This window comes from Pan paniscus, chromosome 7 (genome assembly GCF_029289425.2).
Source record: "Pan paniscus chromosome 7, NHGRI_mPanPan1-v2.0_pri, whole genome shotgun sequence".
Classification (NCBI taxonomy): domain Eukaryota; kingdom Metazoa; phylum Chordata; class Mammalia; order Primates; family Hominidae; genus Pan; species Pan paniscus.
In genome coordinates this window covers 161,825,631-161,842,610 of record NC_073256.2, presented here as the reverse complement: position 1 = coordinate 161,842,610, position 16,980 = coordinate 161,825,631, and the positions used below count along the sequence as shown (strand labels likewise).

The window sequence follows — 16,980 nt, the reverse complement described above, 5'->3', positions numbered from 1 at the left end:
GTGCGTGGTCCTCGGGGTAGGGTTGGGCAACAGGTTATACCTGATGGAGCCACTGGGGCTACAGCCGGCCCAGAGCCTGTGTGTTGTGGGGTCAGGGTGGTCCCATGGGCTCTTGAGCCTGCAGGTGGCCATGCCTTTGCCTGCCCACTGCTGGGTCCAGTGTGTGTGTTCCGTCCTCGGGGACACTGGTGAGCTTGTCTGTGGTTGCATGTGGGTGGGGGGTGGGGGGTGGGGGGTGGGGCGGGGCCCCGCCCAGCTGTGGGGCTCACTGAGTGGTCGCCGCCTGCAAATTTCTCTCCAGCTCAGGCCTGGGGTGTCCACCCATCCACCCTTCACATGGGGACTGTGAACAGGCCAAACAGGGGGCCTCCAGTAGATGGACTGGCCAAGAAGTTAATGCCCACCGCAGGACCTCACCCTGGACTCCCTAAGAGGTGGTCAACAGAGCAGCCCCTTCTAGAACCTGCCCAGAACTTCTAGAACCCATCCGCGGTCCACCCTGGGCCGCTCCCTGGCCTCGCTGCCCTGTCAGTCGCCTGTGAGCTCCTGCTCCTTCCTGGGCCTGCATCCCTGGAGAATTTGCTCACCGAGGTAGGAGTGCCGCTGTGGGCAGTGGGCGGCGGCAGCGGACGAGCGGCCAGGCTGACCACCTCTGCCTGACTCAGATGCCTAAGGGCCGGGCCGGCAGCCTGCCCACGACCTCCATCGGCTGGCGCTTCCAGCTGTGGTCCCTAGGACTCACCTGCCCGGAGCGCCACCTGGCCAGACGCCTCAAGAACAATAGCTTCTACCCATTCGTGCAGCAGGAGCCAAACGGTGCGCGCGAGGCGGGGCGGGGCGGGGCGGGGCGGGGCGGGGCGGGGCGGGGGAGGAGGGAGACGGGCCCGAGGCCTGAATGGGGCGGAGCCAGGTGGGCAGAGGCAGGGCCAGGGCCCTGGGTGGGGCCGGCCGGTGCTCCTGGGGACGGAGAGGCCGCAGGCGAGACGTCGCCTCCGCGAGCCCTGCGCGGACCCAGCTAGTCCGGGCCAAGCCTTGGCACCGCCACCCCTGGCTGCGGGCAGGGCCGGGGCGTCCTCACGCGCCGCGCCTCCCCCAGTCTTCGTGCTCGAATACTACCTGGACACACTGTGGAAGGGGATGCTGTTCTTCATCATCAGCGTGGTCCCGGTCAGCTTCAGCTCCCTGAGAGAGGTGTGAGCCCCTGGGCCCGACCCCCACCGCCCTCCTCCCCTGAGGGCCGGCCCCGCGCCGCTCAGACGCTCCCCGTGGCGCCCGCAGGTGCAGAAGCAAGAGACCTGGGTCTTCCTCGTGTACGGCGTGGGCGTGGGCCTGTGGCTCGTGATCTCGTCGCTGCCGCGGCGCCGCCTGGTGCTGAACCACACGCGCGGCGTGTACCACTTCTCCATCCAGGGCCGCACCGTGTGCCAGGGCCCCTTGCATCTGGTCTACGTGCGCCTGGCGCTCAGCTCCGACGGTAACGGGCCGGGAGGGTGCGCCAGGGACGGGGAGGCAGCTTGGGAGGTCGGAGGGGCGGCCAGGCTGGCTAAGTCCGCTCTCCCCGCAGCCTACGGAAGGCGCTTCTTCCACCTGGTCCTCGGCGGCCACAGGTTGGAGCCCCTGGTGCTGGTGCAGCTGTCGGAGCACTACGAGGTGGGTCCCGCCCAGACACGCGCCCTCCTCAGGACACGATGACACCGATCACTGTTTAAGGTCTTTGGGTGGGGCCGTTTCCGCACGCAGAGGGTAAATACAACACGGTCTTCGGTGCTGGGGGCCATGGAGAGGGCGCCGGGGCTTCGGGCAGGACTGGGGATGCGGCCTGGTAGGGGAAGGAGACGCCTGGACGGCGACTCGGGTCTGTCCTGTCCCGGCCCCAGTTGAGCACCACCTGCTCCCACAGCAAATGGAATACTTGGGCCGTTACATCGCCCGGAAACTCAACATCAACTACTTCGACTACCTGGCCACCTCCTATCGGCACGTGGTTCGCCACTGGCCACCCCCTGGCGCTGGCACTGTGATGGGCAAGAGCCCCATGGGTCACAAGCCCAGTTCCTCTCAGTCCAGCCTGGAGGTGTGACTCTGAGGGCCTCCCCCACCTCGGGACTGTGTTCTCGGTAACCTCCCAGCCCCACTCTGGGGCAGATCAAATGTGAGTCCCACTCACTGGCCTTCCTTTCAATAAAGCTGCCTCAGCTTCCACACGGATCATTTTAGGGGGCAGGGGAGGCCCTCTGGTGCCTAGGTCTTCCACTGTTGCGCACTCCTAGGACCTCAGAGAGCCTGTGCCTTCCAGCTGACTGAAGCAAACCCCACAGCTTGTGTTCGAAGACAGGAACAGCTGAGAGCAAGGGATGGCATATAGCCAGGCCTCTGAGGTTCGGCCCATCACTAGAGAGGCTGGGAACTCCGTCCCCTCTTAGCCAGCAGCACTTAACTTGTCCTACCTGACCTCAGAGGTGCTGACCAATGCATGGAATCCAGGAGTCAGAATCTGGCCCATTCTGGACCCGGTGCCTGCTGCTACTCCAACCAGCAATGGGGTGGGGTGCGGCCAGAGAACAAGCCCTGTGCCTGGGGTGCATGCTTGCCCCAGTACCCACAAAGCTGCTGCCGCTTGCCTCCAAGGGGGTGGGCACGAGAGTCCCGGGCCAGGGTGCAGGGCCTCCTAGGAGGGAGGATGTGCAGTGCCCTGACACCCGCTCGCCATGCCCGCTGGAACCCCAGGCCCGCGCCCCTGACACCCACTCGCCGTGCCCACTGGAACCCCAGGCCTGCGCCCCTGACACCCACTTGCTGTGCCCGCTGGAACCCCAGGCCCACACTCTCCTGTCCAGTGGATCCCCCAGCTATCACTGCAGCACCTGAGGCCTCCTGAGTGCTGGGGGCTGTTGTGGAAGCCGAGAAGGCTGTGGGCCATGGGGTCCCAGGGAAAGCAGCACCTGGCTCTCCGGATCTTCAGGCATTATCAGCTGAACGTCCCTGCAACCAGGAGCAGCTACATAATTTGCAGGGTTCCATGCCAAATGAAAATTTGGAGCCCATTGTTAGGAAGTTAATAAGTGGGGTGCAGTGGTGTATACCTGTAGTCTCGGCTGCTCAGGAGGCTGAGGTGGGAGGACAGCTTAAACCCAGGAGTTCAAGGCTAGCCTGGACAACATAGTGAGACCCCCAGTCTCTAATAAAATAAACAATAAAAATAAAAATAAAGTTATTAAGAATTTCAAGATAGACTGGGCATGGTGGCTCACGCCTGTCATCCCAGCACTTTGGGAGGCCGAGGCGGGCGGATCATCTGAGGTCAGGAGTTCAAGACCAGCCTGACCAACATGGTGAAACCCTGTCTCTACTAAAAATATAAAATTAGCTGGGTGTGGTGGTGCATGCCTGCAATCTCAGCTACTCGGGAGGCTGAAGGAATAGAATCGCTTGAACCTGGGAGGCAGAGGTTGCGGCGAGCGGAGATTGAGCCATTGCACTCCAGCCTGGGTGACAGAGTGAGACTCTGTTCCAAAACGACAACGACAACAACAACAGCAACAAAAACCCAAGTATGGGGCCTTTCTGAGCCTGGGGCCCTGTGTGACTGCCCAGGTTGCAGGCTCATGAAGCCAGTTCTGCCTGGAACCATGACTTAGAGTCTCTACTTGACCCCCAATCCCAAGGCTGCTCAAAACTCACTGGGCACACAGGCACCCTGGCCCATCTCTGGGGCAGGATCTGGGGGCTACTGAAGTGGCTTTAGGTAATCCCTGGAAGCAATTGTTATTAACAGCACAAGTGCAGGGACCCCCACTCCCCAGAAGATGGGGCTCAAGGTGTCCTACAGTGGCAGCACCAAACTTAGGTTTGGGTTGAGGGCTCTGTTTCACTCAGGCAGGCAAAGTCCCTCCTCCCTGGAGCTGGTGATCTAAGAGGGACCCAGAATGAAGAGTGGTTGGAGGGGCAGGGTCCCTCTGGCTGGGGAGCTTTGGGGGAAGGGCATCCTGGCAAAGAGTAAACACAACACAAGGGCGTGATATAGGACTGAGCTGGGTGTGCTGGAGAAGCTGCAAGGGGATTGGGCTGGTCAGAGTAGAGAAGACAAGGGAGAAGGAGGCCTGAGATGAAGTGGGAAGGGCAGGCAGCGTCCTTGGAGGCCATAGCTCAGAGCTTTAGTCCTGTGTGCCATGGGAATCTGCTGGAGAGCTGTAAGCAGATATGCACTAAGACCCAGGGAGGGAGTGGTGGGGAAAGGCCAGGAGGCTGCAGGAATTGTGCATGGAGGAAAGGGAGCTGGAGGGGCAGAGGGGAACAGAGAGGAGCAAGGACCACAGGCAGTTCTGAGCTCCGGCTCCGTGGAGGGGATTTGCTGCTGGGCAGGAAGTGGGCCGGGAAGAAAAGTGACTCGGGAGTCCAGAGTTTCTGGCCTGGGCACTGGGGCTGGTGGCTATGGGGAGAGGGGTTGGCAGTCAGGAGTTCTGAATTAGACAAGGCCTGAGGAGCTTACAGGACCTTGTGGGGGAGATTTTGAAAAGGCAGAAAGGCCCTGGGGAGAAAGGAAAGGGAGAAGCACAGACCTGAAACCATCATGCCCTGGGAGGTCCCTAAAGCTAAAGCACTAGATGAGATGTCTCTGGCAACGCAGAAGATGGGGGAGAACAGGAGGAGGGCCAAGGATGGAGCTCTGGCATCAGACACAGAGGCAGACAAGGGGCCACGGGGGAAGAGGACCCAAACAGAGGGAGAAGGAACCCATGTTGAGTAAGATGGGGACTCATAAGAGGCACGAACGCCCCTGCAGGAACAGCCTCAAGAAGGGGCCTCAGCAGCACAGAACTGGGGCAGGGAGGAGGGAGGGAGAGAGGGTGGAAAGAAGAGGAGAGTAAAGCTCACACAGCAAGTTTCACTGTCATGGGCAGAGAAACCAGGGGGCAGCTTGCAAGAGGAAGGTCTTGCTTGTTGGTGTGCAGGTGCGCATGGCCTAATAGAGATTTTATTTATCTATTTATTTATTGAGACCGAGTCTTGCTCTGTCACCCAGGCTGCAGTGCAGTGGCAATCTCGGCTCACTGCAACCTCTGCTTCTTGAGCTCAAGTAATTCTCCTGCCTCAGCCTCCCGAGTACCTGGGATTACAGGCATGCGCCATCATACCCGCCTAATTTTTGTATTTTTAGTAGAGACGGGGTTTCACCATGTTGGGGCCAGGCTGGTCTTGAACTCCTGACCTCAGGTGATCCACCCGCCTTGGCCTCCCAAAGTGCTGGAATTAGTCTGTCTCAAATCAAACAAACAAACAAATAAACCGATAGAATTAGGGAGCTCTATGAGTGTAGAGTTGCCCTACTAGTCCTGCATGGCTTCTAATGGACTCTATTTATGTGAAAGAGACAAATTTCCAGTTTAAGCCACTGTAATTTACATTTGTTGTTGTTGTTGAGATGGAGTTTCGCTCTTTTGCCCAGGCTGCAGTGCAGTGGTATGATCTCGGCTCACTGCAACCTCTGCCTTCCTGTTCCAAGTGATTCTCCTGCCTCAGTGTCCCAAATAGCTGGGATTACAGGTGCCCGCCACCATGCCTGGCTAATTTTTGTATTTTCAGTAGAGACAGAGTTTCACCATGCTGGCCAGGCTGGTCTCAAACGCCTGACCTCGTGATCTGCCTGCCTCGGCCTCCTAAAGTGCTGGGATGACAGGTGTGAGCCACAGCACCCGGCCTATTTGATCCACCTGCCTTGGCCTCCTAAAGTGCTGGGATTGCAGGCATAAGCCACCGCACCCGGCCTATTTGATCCACCTGCCTTGGCCTCCTAAAGTGCTGGGATTGCAGGCATGAGCCACCGCGCCCGGCCTATTTGATCCACCTGCCTTGGCCTCCTAAAGTGCTGGGATTGCAGGCATGAGCCACCGCGCCCGGCCTATTTGATCCACCTGCCTTGGCCTCCTAAAGTGCTGGGATTACAGGCATGAGCCACCGCGCCCGGCCTATTTGGAGTTTTCTAACAGTTGCTGGCAAGTGTGATTCTAACTAATAAGATTATTAGGCTGAACGTTGTGGCTTGCACCTGTGATGCTAGCACTTTGGGAGGCTAAAGCAGGTGGACTGCTTGAACCCAGGAGTTCAAGACCAGTCTGGGTAACATGGTGAACCTTGTCTCTACAGAAAATACAAAAATTAGCCAGATGCGGTTCTGCACACCTGTAGTCTCAACTGGTTGGGAGGCTGGGCTGAGGCAAGAGAATCGCTTGAGCCCAGGAGTTTGAGACCAGGCTAGACAGCATAGTGAGACCCCATCTCTTAAAAACAATGGTTGGCCGGGTGCAGTGGCTCACGCCTGTAATCCCAGCACTTTGGGAGGCCAAGGCGGGCGGATCACAAGGTCAGGAGATCCTGGCTAACACGGTGAAACCCCGTCTCTACTAAAAATACAAAAAAAAATTAGGCGGGCGTGGTCGTGGGCACCTGTAGTCACAGCTACTCGGGAGGCTTAGGCAGGAGAATGGTGTGAACCCAGGAGGCGGAGCTTGCGGTGAGCCAAGATGGCGCCACTGCACTCCAGCCTGGGCGACAGAGCGAGACTCTGTCTCAAAAAAAAAAAAAAAAAAAAAGGTTATTAGCTTTGAAGGTGGAGGGGATTAGCAGGTTTTAAGTCAAGAAGACGAGGTGTGAAATAGTCTTCCCAGGGAGCAGGAGAGTAACTGGATAGGGAAAGTATAGTAAGATTGTCAGGCAGTGTGGGGTGCTCAGTTGAGATGCGTGTCACACATGTGAAGGGTGAGTGGATGTGGTTGTTTTTCTAGGGCAAAGGTTTGCTGCTTAGATGCAGGTGTGGAGTAGGCAGTTAGTTGGGTCAAACAAGGGTAGGTGGCCGGGCCTGGTGGCTCACGCCTGTAATCCCAGCACTTTGGGGGATCGAGGTGGGCGGATCACCTGAGCTCAGGAGTTCGAGACCAGCTTGGCCAACATGGTGAAACCCCATCTCTACTAAAAATACAAAAATTAGCTGGGCGAGGTGGTGGGCTCCTGTAATCCCAGCCACTTGGGAGGCTGAGGCAGTAGAATCGCTTGAACCCAGGAGGTGGAGGTTGCAGTGAGCCCAGATCACGCCACTGCACTCCAGCTTTGGCAACAAGAGCGAAACTCTGTCTCAAGAAAAGAAAAGAAAAGAAAAAAGGGCTAGGTGTGGTGGCTCACGCCTATAATCCCAGCAGTTTGGGAGGCCGAGGCAGGTGGATCACAAGGTCGGGAGTTCGAGACCAACCTGGCCAACATGGCAAAACCCCGTCTCTACTAAAAATAGAAAATTAGCCGGGCATGGTGGCAGTTGCCTGTAATCACAGCTACTCAGGAGGCTAAGGGAGGAGAATCGCTTGAACCCGGAAGGCAGAGGTTGCAGTGAGCCGAGATTACACCACTGCACTCCAGCCTGGGAGACAGAGCAAGACTCCGTCTCAAAAAAAAAAAAAAAAAAGAAAAGAAAAGAAAAATAGTAACTTGACAGCAGAAGAATCTGGCAGATGCCACGTTAACCAGGTGACTGAGGTCAGCCTCACCAGTGATGTCACAGTGACGTCACAGGAGCCCTGCGATGATGTAATGAGAAGACCACATCGCCTCCGTGGTCTCCTCCCCACACCCCAAACCCTCATCACGAGAGCACATCAGACAAACCCCAACTGAGGGACATGTTACCAAAGACTCATTCAATCTATAAAATTGAGCAGTGCTTCTCAAAACTGTCAAGATCATGAAAAACAGGGAAAGACTGATAAATTGTCACAGACCACAGACTAAAGAGACGTGATAGCTAAATGCAAAGTCGTATCTTGAATTGATTTCTGTAACAGATAGAGGATGTAGATGGAAAAACTAGTGAAATCCAAATAAAGCCTGGAGTTAGCAGTAACGTATCAAGGTTGGTTTCTTTTTTTTTTCTTTTTTTTTTTTTTGTGACGGAGTCTTACTGTGTCACTGAGACTGGAGTGCAGTGGTGCTGTGTCAACTCATTGCAACCTCCGTCTCCTGAGTTCAAGCAATTCTGCCTCAGCCTCCCGAGTAGCTGGGATTTCAGGCACCCACCACCATGCTAGTTTTTTTATATTTTTAGCAGAGATGGGGTTTCACCATGTTGTCCAGTCTGGTCGCAAACTCCTGACCTCAGGGGATCCACCCGCCTCGGCCTCCCAAAATGCTGGGATGACAGGCGTGAGCCACCACGCCCGGCCCAATGTTGGTGTCTTAACTGTGACAAAGGAACCATAAGCATGGAAGACAGGCCGGGCTCAGTGGCTCACAACTGTAATCCCAGCACTTTGACAGGACAAGGCAGGAGGCTCCCTTGAGCCCAGGAGTTCAAGCCCAGCCTGGGCAACATGGTGATACCTCGTCTCTACAAAAAAAAAAAATTTTTTTTTTAAGACGGAGTCTCAATCTGTTACCCAGGCTGGTGGGCGCTGGGTGTGATCCCAGTTCACTGAAATCTCCACCTCCTGGGTTCAAGTGATTCTCCTGCCTCAGTCTCCCCAGTAGCTGGGATTACAGGCATGCATTACCAGGCTGGGCTAATTTTTGTATTATTATTATTTTTTTTTAGTAGAGACAGAGTTTCACCATGTTGCCCAGGCTGGTCTTGAACTCCTGACCTCAAGCGATCTGCCTGCCTCGGCCTCCCAAAGTGCTGGGATTACAGGCGTGAGCCACCATGCCCAGCCAACTTTTTAAAATTAGCTGGATACAGTGACATGCACCTGTGGCTGTGGTGGCAGGGTCACTTGAGCCCAAGAGGTCAAGGCTGCAGTGAGCTGTGATTGTACCACTGCACTCCAGCCTGGACAACAGGATGAGACCCTGTTTTGTTTTGTTTTTTTTTTTTTTTGAGATGGAGTCCCACTCTATCGCCCAGGCTGGAGTGCAGTGGCGCGATCTCGGCTCACTGCAAGCTCCACCTTCCAGGTTCACGCCATTCTTCTGCCTCAGCCTCCCGAGTAGCTGGGACTACAGGCACCCGCCACCATGCCCAGCTAATTTTTTTTGTATTTTTAGTAGAGACGGGGTTTCACCATGTTAGCCAGGATGGTCTTGATCTCCTGACCTTGTGATCCACCTGCCTTGGCTTCCCAAAGTGCTGGGATTCCAGGCGTGAGCCACCAAGCCCAGCCTTTTTGTTTTTGTTTTTTTTTGAGATGGAGTTTCTCTCTTGTTGCCCAGGCTGGAGTGTGATGGTGTGATCTTAGCTCACTGCAACCCCCGCCTCCTGAGTTCATGCATTTCTCCTGCCTCAGCCTCCTGAGTAGCTGGGATTACAGTACAGGCATGAGCCACCACACCTGGCTAATTCTATATTTTTAGTAGAGACGAGGTTTCACTATGTTGACCAGGCTGGTCTCGAACTCCTGACCTCAGGTGATCTGCCCACCTCGGCCTCCCAAAGTGCTAGGATTATAGGCGTGAGCCACCTCGCCTGGCCGACCCTGTCTTTAAAAAAAAAAAAAAAAAAAAAAAAAAAGGCCACCCTACTCCACCATCACTTGAGCTAATGAAATCTGCATGCAATGGGCCTATTTCCCAATATTGTCATATTCTGAGATATTCTGAGACACTGTGGATTAGGGCTTCAACACATTCTTATTTGGTGGCTGGGCATTTCATCCCATACCAGGCCCCTCCACATTTTTGCCTGCATCTCGTGGCCCAGAACCCAGCATCAGGTGCAGCTGTGTCTCCAGGTTGCTGTGGCAATGCCTCTCTGGACTCCTGCTGACAACGGCTCATCTTCCTCCATCCTCCTCGTGGGCTCCTTCATTCCCAGTCTCTGTTGACAGTCTCCTCAGGCCTCTGCTTGCCATGCCACCCAGTCCTGGAGCCAGTGCCACTGATTTTAGGTATTTGGTCCAGCAGCACCCCGCTTCCAGCTGCCAACTTCTATTTCAGTCACCTATCTGCTGTGTAAAATGTAGACGCTAGTAGCAACTTTTTTTTTCTTTTTGAGATGGAGTCTTGCTGTCACCCAGGCTGGAGCACAGTGGTGTGATCTCGGCTCACTGCAACCTCCGCCTTCCTGGTTCAAGCGATTCTCCTGCCTCAGCCTCCCAAGTAGCTGTGATTACAGGCATGTGCCACCATGCCCCGCTAATTTTTATTTTGTTTTGTTTTTGAGACAGAGTTTTGCTCTTGTTGCCCAGGCTGGAATGCAATGGCACGATCTCGGTTCACTGAGACCTCTGCCTTCCAGGCTCAAGCGATTCTTCTGCCTCAGCCTCCCTAGTAGCTGGGATTATAGGCATCCACCACCACGTCCAGCTAATTTTTTTGTATTTTTGTAGAGATGGGGTTTCACTATGTTGGCCAGGCTGGTCTCGAACTCCTGATCTCAGGTGATCCACCTCCCTCAGCCTCCCAAAGTTCTGGGATTACAGGTGTGAGCCACTGTGCCCGGCTAATTTTTTTTTTTTTTTTTTTTTTTTTTTTTTTGAGATGGAGTTTCGCCCTTGTTGCCCAGGCTGGAGTGCGGTGGCCATCTTGGCTCGCCGCAACCTCCGCCCCCCAGGTTCAAGTGATTCTTCTGCCTCAGCCTCCCAAGTAGCTGGGATTACAGGCATGCACTACCACGCCCGGCTAATTTTGTATTTTTAGTAGAGACAGGGCTTCACCATGTTGGTCAGGCTGGTCTCAAACTCCCAACCTCAGGTGATCTGCCCACCTCGGCCTCCCAAAGTGCTGGGATTACAGGTGTGAGCCACTTGCACCTGGCCTAATTTTTGTATGTTTTAGTAGAGACAGGGTTTCACCGTATTGGCCAGGCTGCTCTTCAATGCCTGACCTTAGCTGATCTGTCCGCCTCGGCCTCCCACAGTGCTGGGATTACAGGCATGAGCCACCGTGCCCAGCCAGTAGCAACTTATTATTTATCCAATCGTTCAGGCTGACTGGCTCCGTGGGGCAGTTCTACCCCAAGCATTGTAGCTGGGGTTACTTGTGTGACTGCATTTGGCTGGGAGATCTGCTGGGGCTGGACCATCTGTAGCACCTGTCCCACAGAAACGCTCTGCGTGGCCTGTCCTCAACAGCCCCGTCGGAGCTCTTGCCAGCCGTAGCTGCAGGCATCCCAAAGTGAGCGAGAGCTCTGGAGTCACCCCACAGTGTGCGTGGTCACAGCCTTGGTTTGCACCATTCTTGCTGATGCCCACAGCCGGACCCAGGTCAATATCGGAGGGGGCACCTCAAGAGCTATGCCCGGAGGAACAATTCCTGGGGCTCCCTGAGAGCAGCGGCCATAGGCAGAGAGACGTGGTGGGGCTGAAGGCTCTACTAAGTTTGAGGTGTTGGAGTGAGAGTACCAGGGTAGAGGAGCTGAGGGTGGGAGAGGGCAAGGAGATGATGGGGTTCCTGGAAGAAGCCTTGGGCCCCCCTGCAGGGTGAATAGGCATGAGAAGAAGCCCAGGACGGCTGGGCCAGGGTGAGGAGTAGAAACGGTTGTTGCAGAGGCACTGTCCCCAGGGACTTTTCAGCCAACAGGAGAGTGTGGAGAGGACCATCAGGCCCAAATGCCTTCAGGGAACCTGGGGTAGGGGAGCATGGGGGCTAGGGGGTGGAAGTGGGGACAGGAGCGTGAACTTGGCTGGAAAGATCACATTCCATTGGAGGGAGCAGAATAAAGCTCTGGGAAGGGACTCTGAGCCTGAGTTTGGAGCTCCAGGACATTTACAAGACTGCCCTAGGGATGGACGTCTGTGGAGGGAGGGCGAGGAGGTCAGATGAGGCCGAGGGAGGAGTGATGGCCACCCAGGAGCAACAGCCCCTGCTGGCCCCCAAAGGCCTGAGCCGAGATCGCCCATCAAGGTTGTCCTGCCTCAGGCAGGAATGCCAGGGCCTCCATCAGTCACCAGGTGTGGCCACCCCTAGGAGGGTGTGGCCCTGGGCGAGGGGCTCTGCAGCTGCAGCCATCCCTCAAGGCTGCTGGTGACAAGACTCCCAGCAGCTGGGACAGCAGGAAGCCACACCACGGGCAGGTCCAGGAAGGTGAAGGTGGGGAGGCTCATGTTGCATCAGGAATTAGGAGGCTGCATAGGAGGCCGTCGACACTGGGCCTCCACTGTGCAGGCAGGTCAGTGCCCCCCGGCCACTTCCAGAGCCCTCCTCATATCACCCTGCTAGGAAAGAAGTGAGCCCAGCTGCCAGGAATGCTTGCAGTGCTTAGGTGGGGCCCGGCTGCCCTCTGGTGGAAGCCCTTTCCTCACCCTCCTCTGGAGTCACCTCCTCCGCCCCTGCCTCTTCCTCCCCCACCTCTTTCCTCCTCACATCCCCCGTCTCTGCCTCCTCCCAGGCCTCACTCTCAGGTTCCCCTAGCCTCTTCTCAATGTCTCCTTTATAACTTTATACCTGCCCCGAAGGACCATCCTGTAGGGCATGGAAGTATCCTGTGTCTCTGTAGGTGAGTGGGTTACAAGAGAATATGTGTTTTTAAAGCTGATGGAATTCTACATTTAAGATATTTTATATATGAAAATTGTATCTTCAGTTGGCCGGGCGCGGTGGCTCACGCCTGTAATCCCAGCACTTTGGGAGGCCAAGGCGGGTGGATCACAAGGTCAGGAGATGGAGATCATCCTGGCTAACACGGTGAAACCCCGTCTCTACTAAAAATACAAAAAAATTAGCCAGGCGTGGTGGCGGGCGCCTGTAGTCCCAGCTACTCAGGAAGCTGAGGCAGGAGAATGGTGTGAACCCGGGAGGCGGAGCTTGCAGTGAGCCGAGATTGCACCACTGCGCTGCAGCCTGGGCAAGAGCAAGACTCTGTCTCAAAAAAAAAAAAAAGAAAAGAAAAGAAAAAAAAAAGAAAATTATATCTCCAGTTTAGAGAAATTAAGTGACCCCTGCCTAAAGCTGAAGGTCTGAGCAGGTCAGGCAGTTGGACCTCTTGGAAGGGGGTGGGATTTGGGCCACTTCAGGGCTGCTGGCCTCTCTGCTATGCAGCCAGGGGGACACAGGAGACTGAGGGGTTGCCCTGCTGAAAGCAAGAAGGAGGCGGGGTCCAATCCTGTCTCCAGGCACCCCCAGCTCAAGCTGGGCTGGGCCCGAGTAGGAGCCTGAGGACCAGCTCTGCAGCTCCTTAGCTGCACCCCCACCCTTGCTCATGTGTACCGCTCATGTCTTTATCAAGAGAAAATGGCCGTGTTGTTTTTTGTTTTTTCTTGAGACAGCGTCTCGCTCTGTTGCCCAGGCTGGAGTGCAGTGGTGCAATCTTGGCTCACTGCAACCTCCGTTGCAGTGAATTCCTCCTGATTTCAAGGAATTATCTGCCTCAGCCTCCCAAGTTGCTGGGATTACAGGCGCCCGCCACCACACCCGGCTAATTTTTGTATTTTTAGTAGAGACATGGTTTCACCATGTTGGCCAGGCTGGTCTTGAACTCCTGACCTCCTGATCCATCTGCCTTGGCCTCCCAAAGTGCTGGGATTGCAGGCATGAGCACTACACCCGGCTACACCTGGCTAATTTTGTGTGTGTGTGTGTGTGTGTGTGTGTGTGTGTGTGTGTGTGTGTATATATATGATTTGTTGTTGTTGTTGCTGAGGCAGAGTCTCGTTCTGTTGCCCAGGCTGGAGTGCAGTGGCGCAGTCTCAGCTCACTGCAACCTCTGCCACTCTGGTTCAAACGATTCTCCTGCCTCAGCCTCCCAAGTAGCTGGGATTACAGGCGCTTGCCACCACGCCTGGCTAATTTTTTGTATTTTTAGTAGAGATGGGGTTTCTCCATGTTGGCCAGGCTGGTCTTGAACCCCAGACCTCAGGTGATCCACCCACCTTGGCCTCCCAAAGTGCTGAGATTACAGGCATGAGCCACCACGCCCAGCCAATTTTTGTATTTTTAGTAGAGACGGGGTTTCACCATGTTGGCCAGGCTGGTCTCAAACTCCTGACTTCAAGTGATCCACCCACCTCAGCCCCCCAGAGTGTTGGGATTACAGGTGTGAGCCACTGCGCCCCACCAAAGATGGCGTTTTGTGATGCCATGTCTGGGATTTGCTTCAAAATGATGAGGGAGTCAGGGAGGAAGCAAGATGCCTATAGGCTGTTTTTTTTGTTGTTTTTTGTTTTTTGTTTTTCAGACGGAGTCTCACTCTGTCGCCCAGGCTGGAGTGCAGTGGCGCGATCTTGGCTCACTGCAAGCTCCACCTCCTGGGTTCACGCCATTCTCCTGCCTCAGCCTCCTGAGTAGCTGGGACTATAGGCACCCGCCACGACGCCCGGCTAATTTTCTTTTGTATTTTTAGTAGAGAAGGGGTTTCACCGTGTTAGTCAGGATGGTCTCTATCTCCTGACCTCATGATCTGCCCGCCTCAGCCTCCCAAAGTGCTGGGATTACAGGCGCCCAGCCACCCATAGGCTGGTCTTTAGTGAACGTGCTTATTGGGCAAGAGGGGAACCTGCATTAACTGGCTCTCTGCACATCTGTGCATATTTCATATTTTCTGTAATAAAACAAGAAAAAACCCTGAAATTTGCATTTTGTCCTTTAATTTGCATGTCTTTGATTCCTTTTTTTTTTTTTTTTTTTTTTAAAGACAGAGTCTAGCTCTGTTGCCCAGGCTGGAGTGCAATGGAGGGCAATGGTGCAATCTCAGCTCACTGGAACTTCTGCCTCCCGGGTTCAAGCAATTCTCCTGCTTCAGCCTCCCAAGTAGCTGGGATTACAGGTGTGTGCGCCACCACGCCCAGCTAATTTTTGTATTTTTAGTAGAGACGGGGTTTCACCACGTTGGCCAGGCTGGTCTCGAACTCCTGACCTCAAGTGATCCACCCGTTTTGGCCTCCCAAAGTGCTGGGATTACAGATGAGCCACTGCACCCAGCCAGCATGTGTGTGATTCCTAATAAGATCTCTTATTTCTTCTGTAGTCAATCACCTGCTAAGCCCTTTGGAGTCTCAGCATCTTTGTTCTGTAAAAAGTTCATTTATACCAGTTATTTCTCCCGACAATCAGAATGTTAACCTGTTGTTATGTTTAGTGCAGGTGTTTTCTGGCACTGACACTTGCCCTCGCTCTCTGCTTCTGGTTTTCACACGCACATTTCCAGTTGTGCTGCAACCTTGCTCCTGTGGGTCCTCCAAAGCTCCTGCCCAGCAGGGACCAAGTCTGCCCACCCGGCTTTTCTGGGCCACTCTTCACGCCCTTGTCCCCATGCCTACCCCCCAACCCCACCAGAGCCATTTTGGAATACAGACCCACCCCCCATCCTGAAACCTTCCCCAGGGGCTCCACCCCAGCGACCCCACGTCCTCCCTGCTGAGGGCCCTCCTTCCATGCTGTCCCTCCCCACAGTCCTCTCTGGGGGCTGCTTTCTCTCTCCCCCAAATACTCCTGTGCTCCTGGCTGAGGCCTGCAGACCCCAATTCCCTCCTCTCCTTGAGCATCCCAGCTGGAGCACGTGTCATTGGCCACCAACCACCCAGCAGCAGCTCTCACTATGGCTTCGCCCCCACCCATCGCTGCCTGAATTCCTGGTGGTCTAATGTTCTCGTGGATGAACCACCGCAGACTGCCTGTCCCCTCCAAGCCTTGATCTCTTCTCCAAGTCAATGTCCTCATCTTCTAACCCAACTGTGCTCCATCACCACCAGTAACTGCATCCCACACCTGTCACCTCCATTCAACACCCTATTCTCTGCCCATCGCTTCTGTCCAGCAGGGTGGACCCTCGGATCTGGGCTGTCCACTGATTTCCTGGGTTGGAGCCTCAATAGGGCAGGGGTGGGTGAGAATGCAACTGCAGGATCTGAGGGTGGGCACACCAGGGGCTCTGGCTTTGCTGAGGGTGGGGTGCTGGAGACACAAGAGTGGGGACCCCTGACCCTTATGGCTGACCTTTCCACAACATGGGGCCTGGGAGGGGCAGGGAGAGGTGCGGCCAGCAGCAGAGGGCACAGAGGGTTCAGAGTCAACACTGCACCCACCCGAAGGGACAAGGGGGCAGAACTGGGGCTTGCATCAGGGCGGCAGGAAGAGACTCCCCAAGAGGGGCTCTGCAGAGAGTGGCTAGGGGGACCAGGACTTTAATTGGCTGGGGACCAAGGCAGCCTTGCCTGGGGACCCTGACCATCTCCTCTCCTGCAACAAAGCCTCCCAAGGCCCCAGCTCTCAGTAAGAGACTCGGGGAGGCCTCCCATGCAGGAGGGCTGACACTTTTCCAAAGCGTGAGAATCGTCCACTGTCCTCCTCCAGCCTCTCCTAGCTGGGGCCCAGGACTGGGGCACCACAGCGACCTCCTGATGCTGGGGGTGAGGGGGAAGGGGGGGATCAGGATGCTGGTGGAGGGACGGGGCGAGGAGGCCCAAGTAATTGCGCCCGGGTCGCATGTGCGCTCCGCACCCCGGTCGGTGCAGACTGATGGCCAAGGCCTGGACCCAGCTGTCCCTCCCCGCCAGGGGTCCCGGGGGGCTGCGGGCTCCACCCGAGCGAGAGCAAGGGCCGCCCCAATGGTTCCCGCGGGAGCGCCTGGCCACGGGACACATGTGTGCCGCTGTGATGCCTCTTCCGTCAAGGGGGCTGGGGGCAAAAGGGGCGAGGAGCTTGACAAAGAGAGGCAGGTATGTGCACAGAGGCAGGAGAGGAAGGGGCTGAGAGGGTGGATGGAGGGACAAGGAAAGGGGGTGAGTGCAGGGCGACAGGAATGGCGCGGGGAGAAGGGACGAAGTGGGAGGAGCAGAGGAGAGAAACGGGGGGTGGGGGGACAGGGCAGACGAACGGAAGAATGGGGGAAGGGGACAGAGTTGGGGGTCGGAGGACCCGGAGGGTGGGGACAGAGAGGCAAGAATACTAGGACGAACGGAGGAGGCCAAGGATGGAGTCGAAGGACAGAGTTGAGGGCGGGGACAGGGTCCGGGAGGAGGCGGTGAGCGCTGGGTGATGAGGGGATCGCGCCTGGCACGTCCCGCCGGCGCCCCGAGGGTCTGCCGGGTAATTAGGCCTCGGTCCAGATGGCCCCCCAGTCCCGCAATC

The 16,980-nt window shown here is 55.9% G+C and overlaps 1 protein-coding gene across 1 annotated transcript; it reads left to right on the top strand.

Annotated features, from left to right (window-relative positions):
* The first annotated feature begins 132 nt into the window (after window positions 1-132).
* Window positions 133-3,227, top strand: TMEM249 (transmembrane protein 249). Its single transcript, XM_003819427.5, has 6 exons — window positions 133-591; window positions 666-816; window positions 1,097-1,191; window positions 1,279-1,474; window positions 1,565-1,650; window positions 1,901-3,227. Exons 2-6 carry the CDS (start codon window positions 666-668, stop codon window positions 2,078-2,080), a joined length of 708 nt encoding a protein of 235 aa, XP_003819475.1. The 5' UTR covers window positions 133-591; the 3' UTR covers window positions 2,081-3,227.
* The last annotated feature ends 13,753 nt before the right edge of the window (window positions 3,228-16,980 follow it).

What these genes read in the sequence shown, in the direction of transcription:
- TMEM249 (XM_003819427.5), top strand. Translation starts at nt 666, where the DNA reads ATGCCTAAGGGCCGGGCCGGCAGCCTGCCCACGACCTCCATCGGCTGG. An exon ending in GCTTCAGCTCCCTGAGAGAG is followed by an intron (nt 1,192 to 1,278) that starts GTGTGAGCCCCT and finishes TGGCGCCCGCAG; the next exon opens with GTGCAGAAGCAAGAGACCTG. An exon ending in AGCTGTCGGAGCACTACGAG is followed by an intron (nt 1,651 to 1,900) that starts GTGGGTCCCGCC and finishes CTGCTCCCACAG; the next exon opens with CAAATGGAATACTTGGGCCG.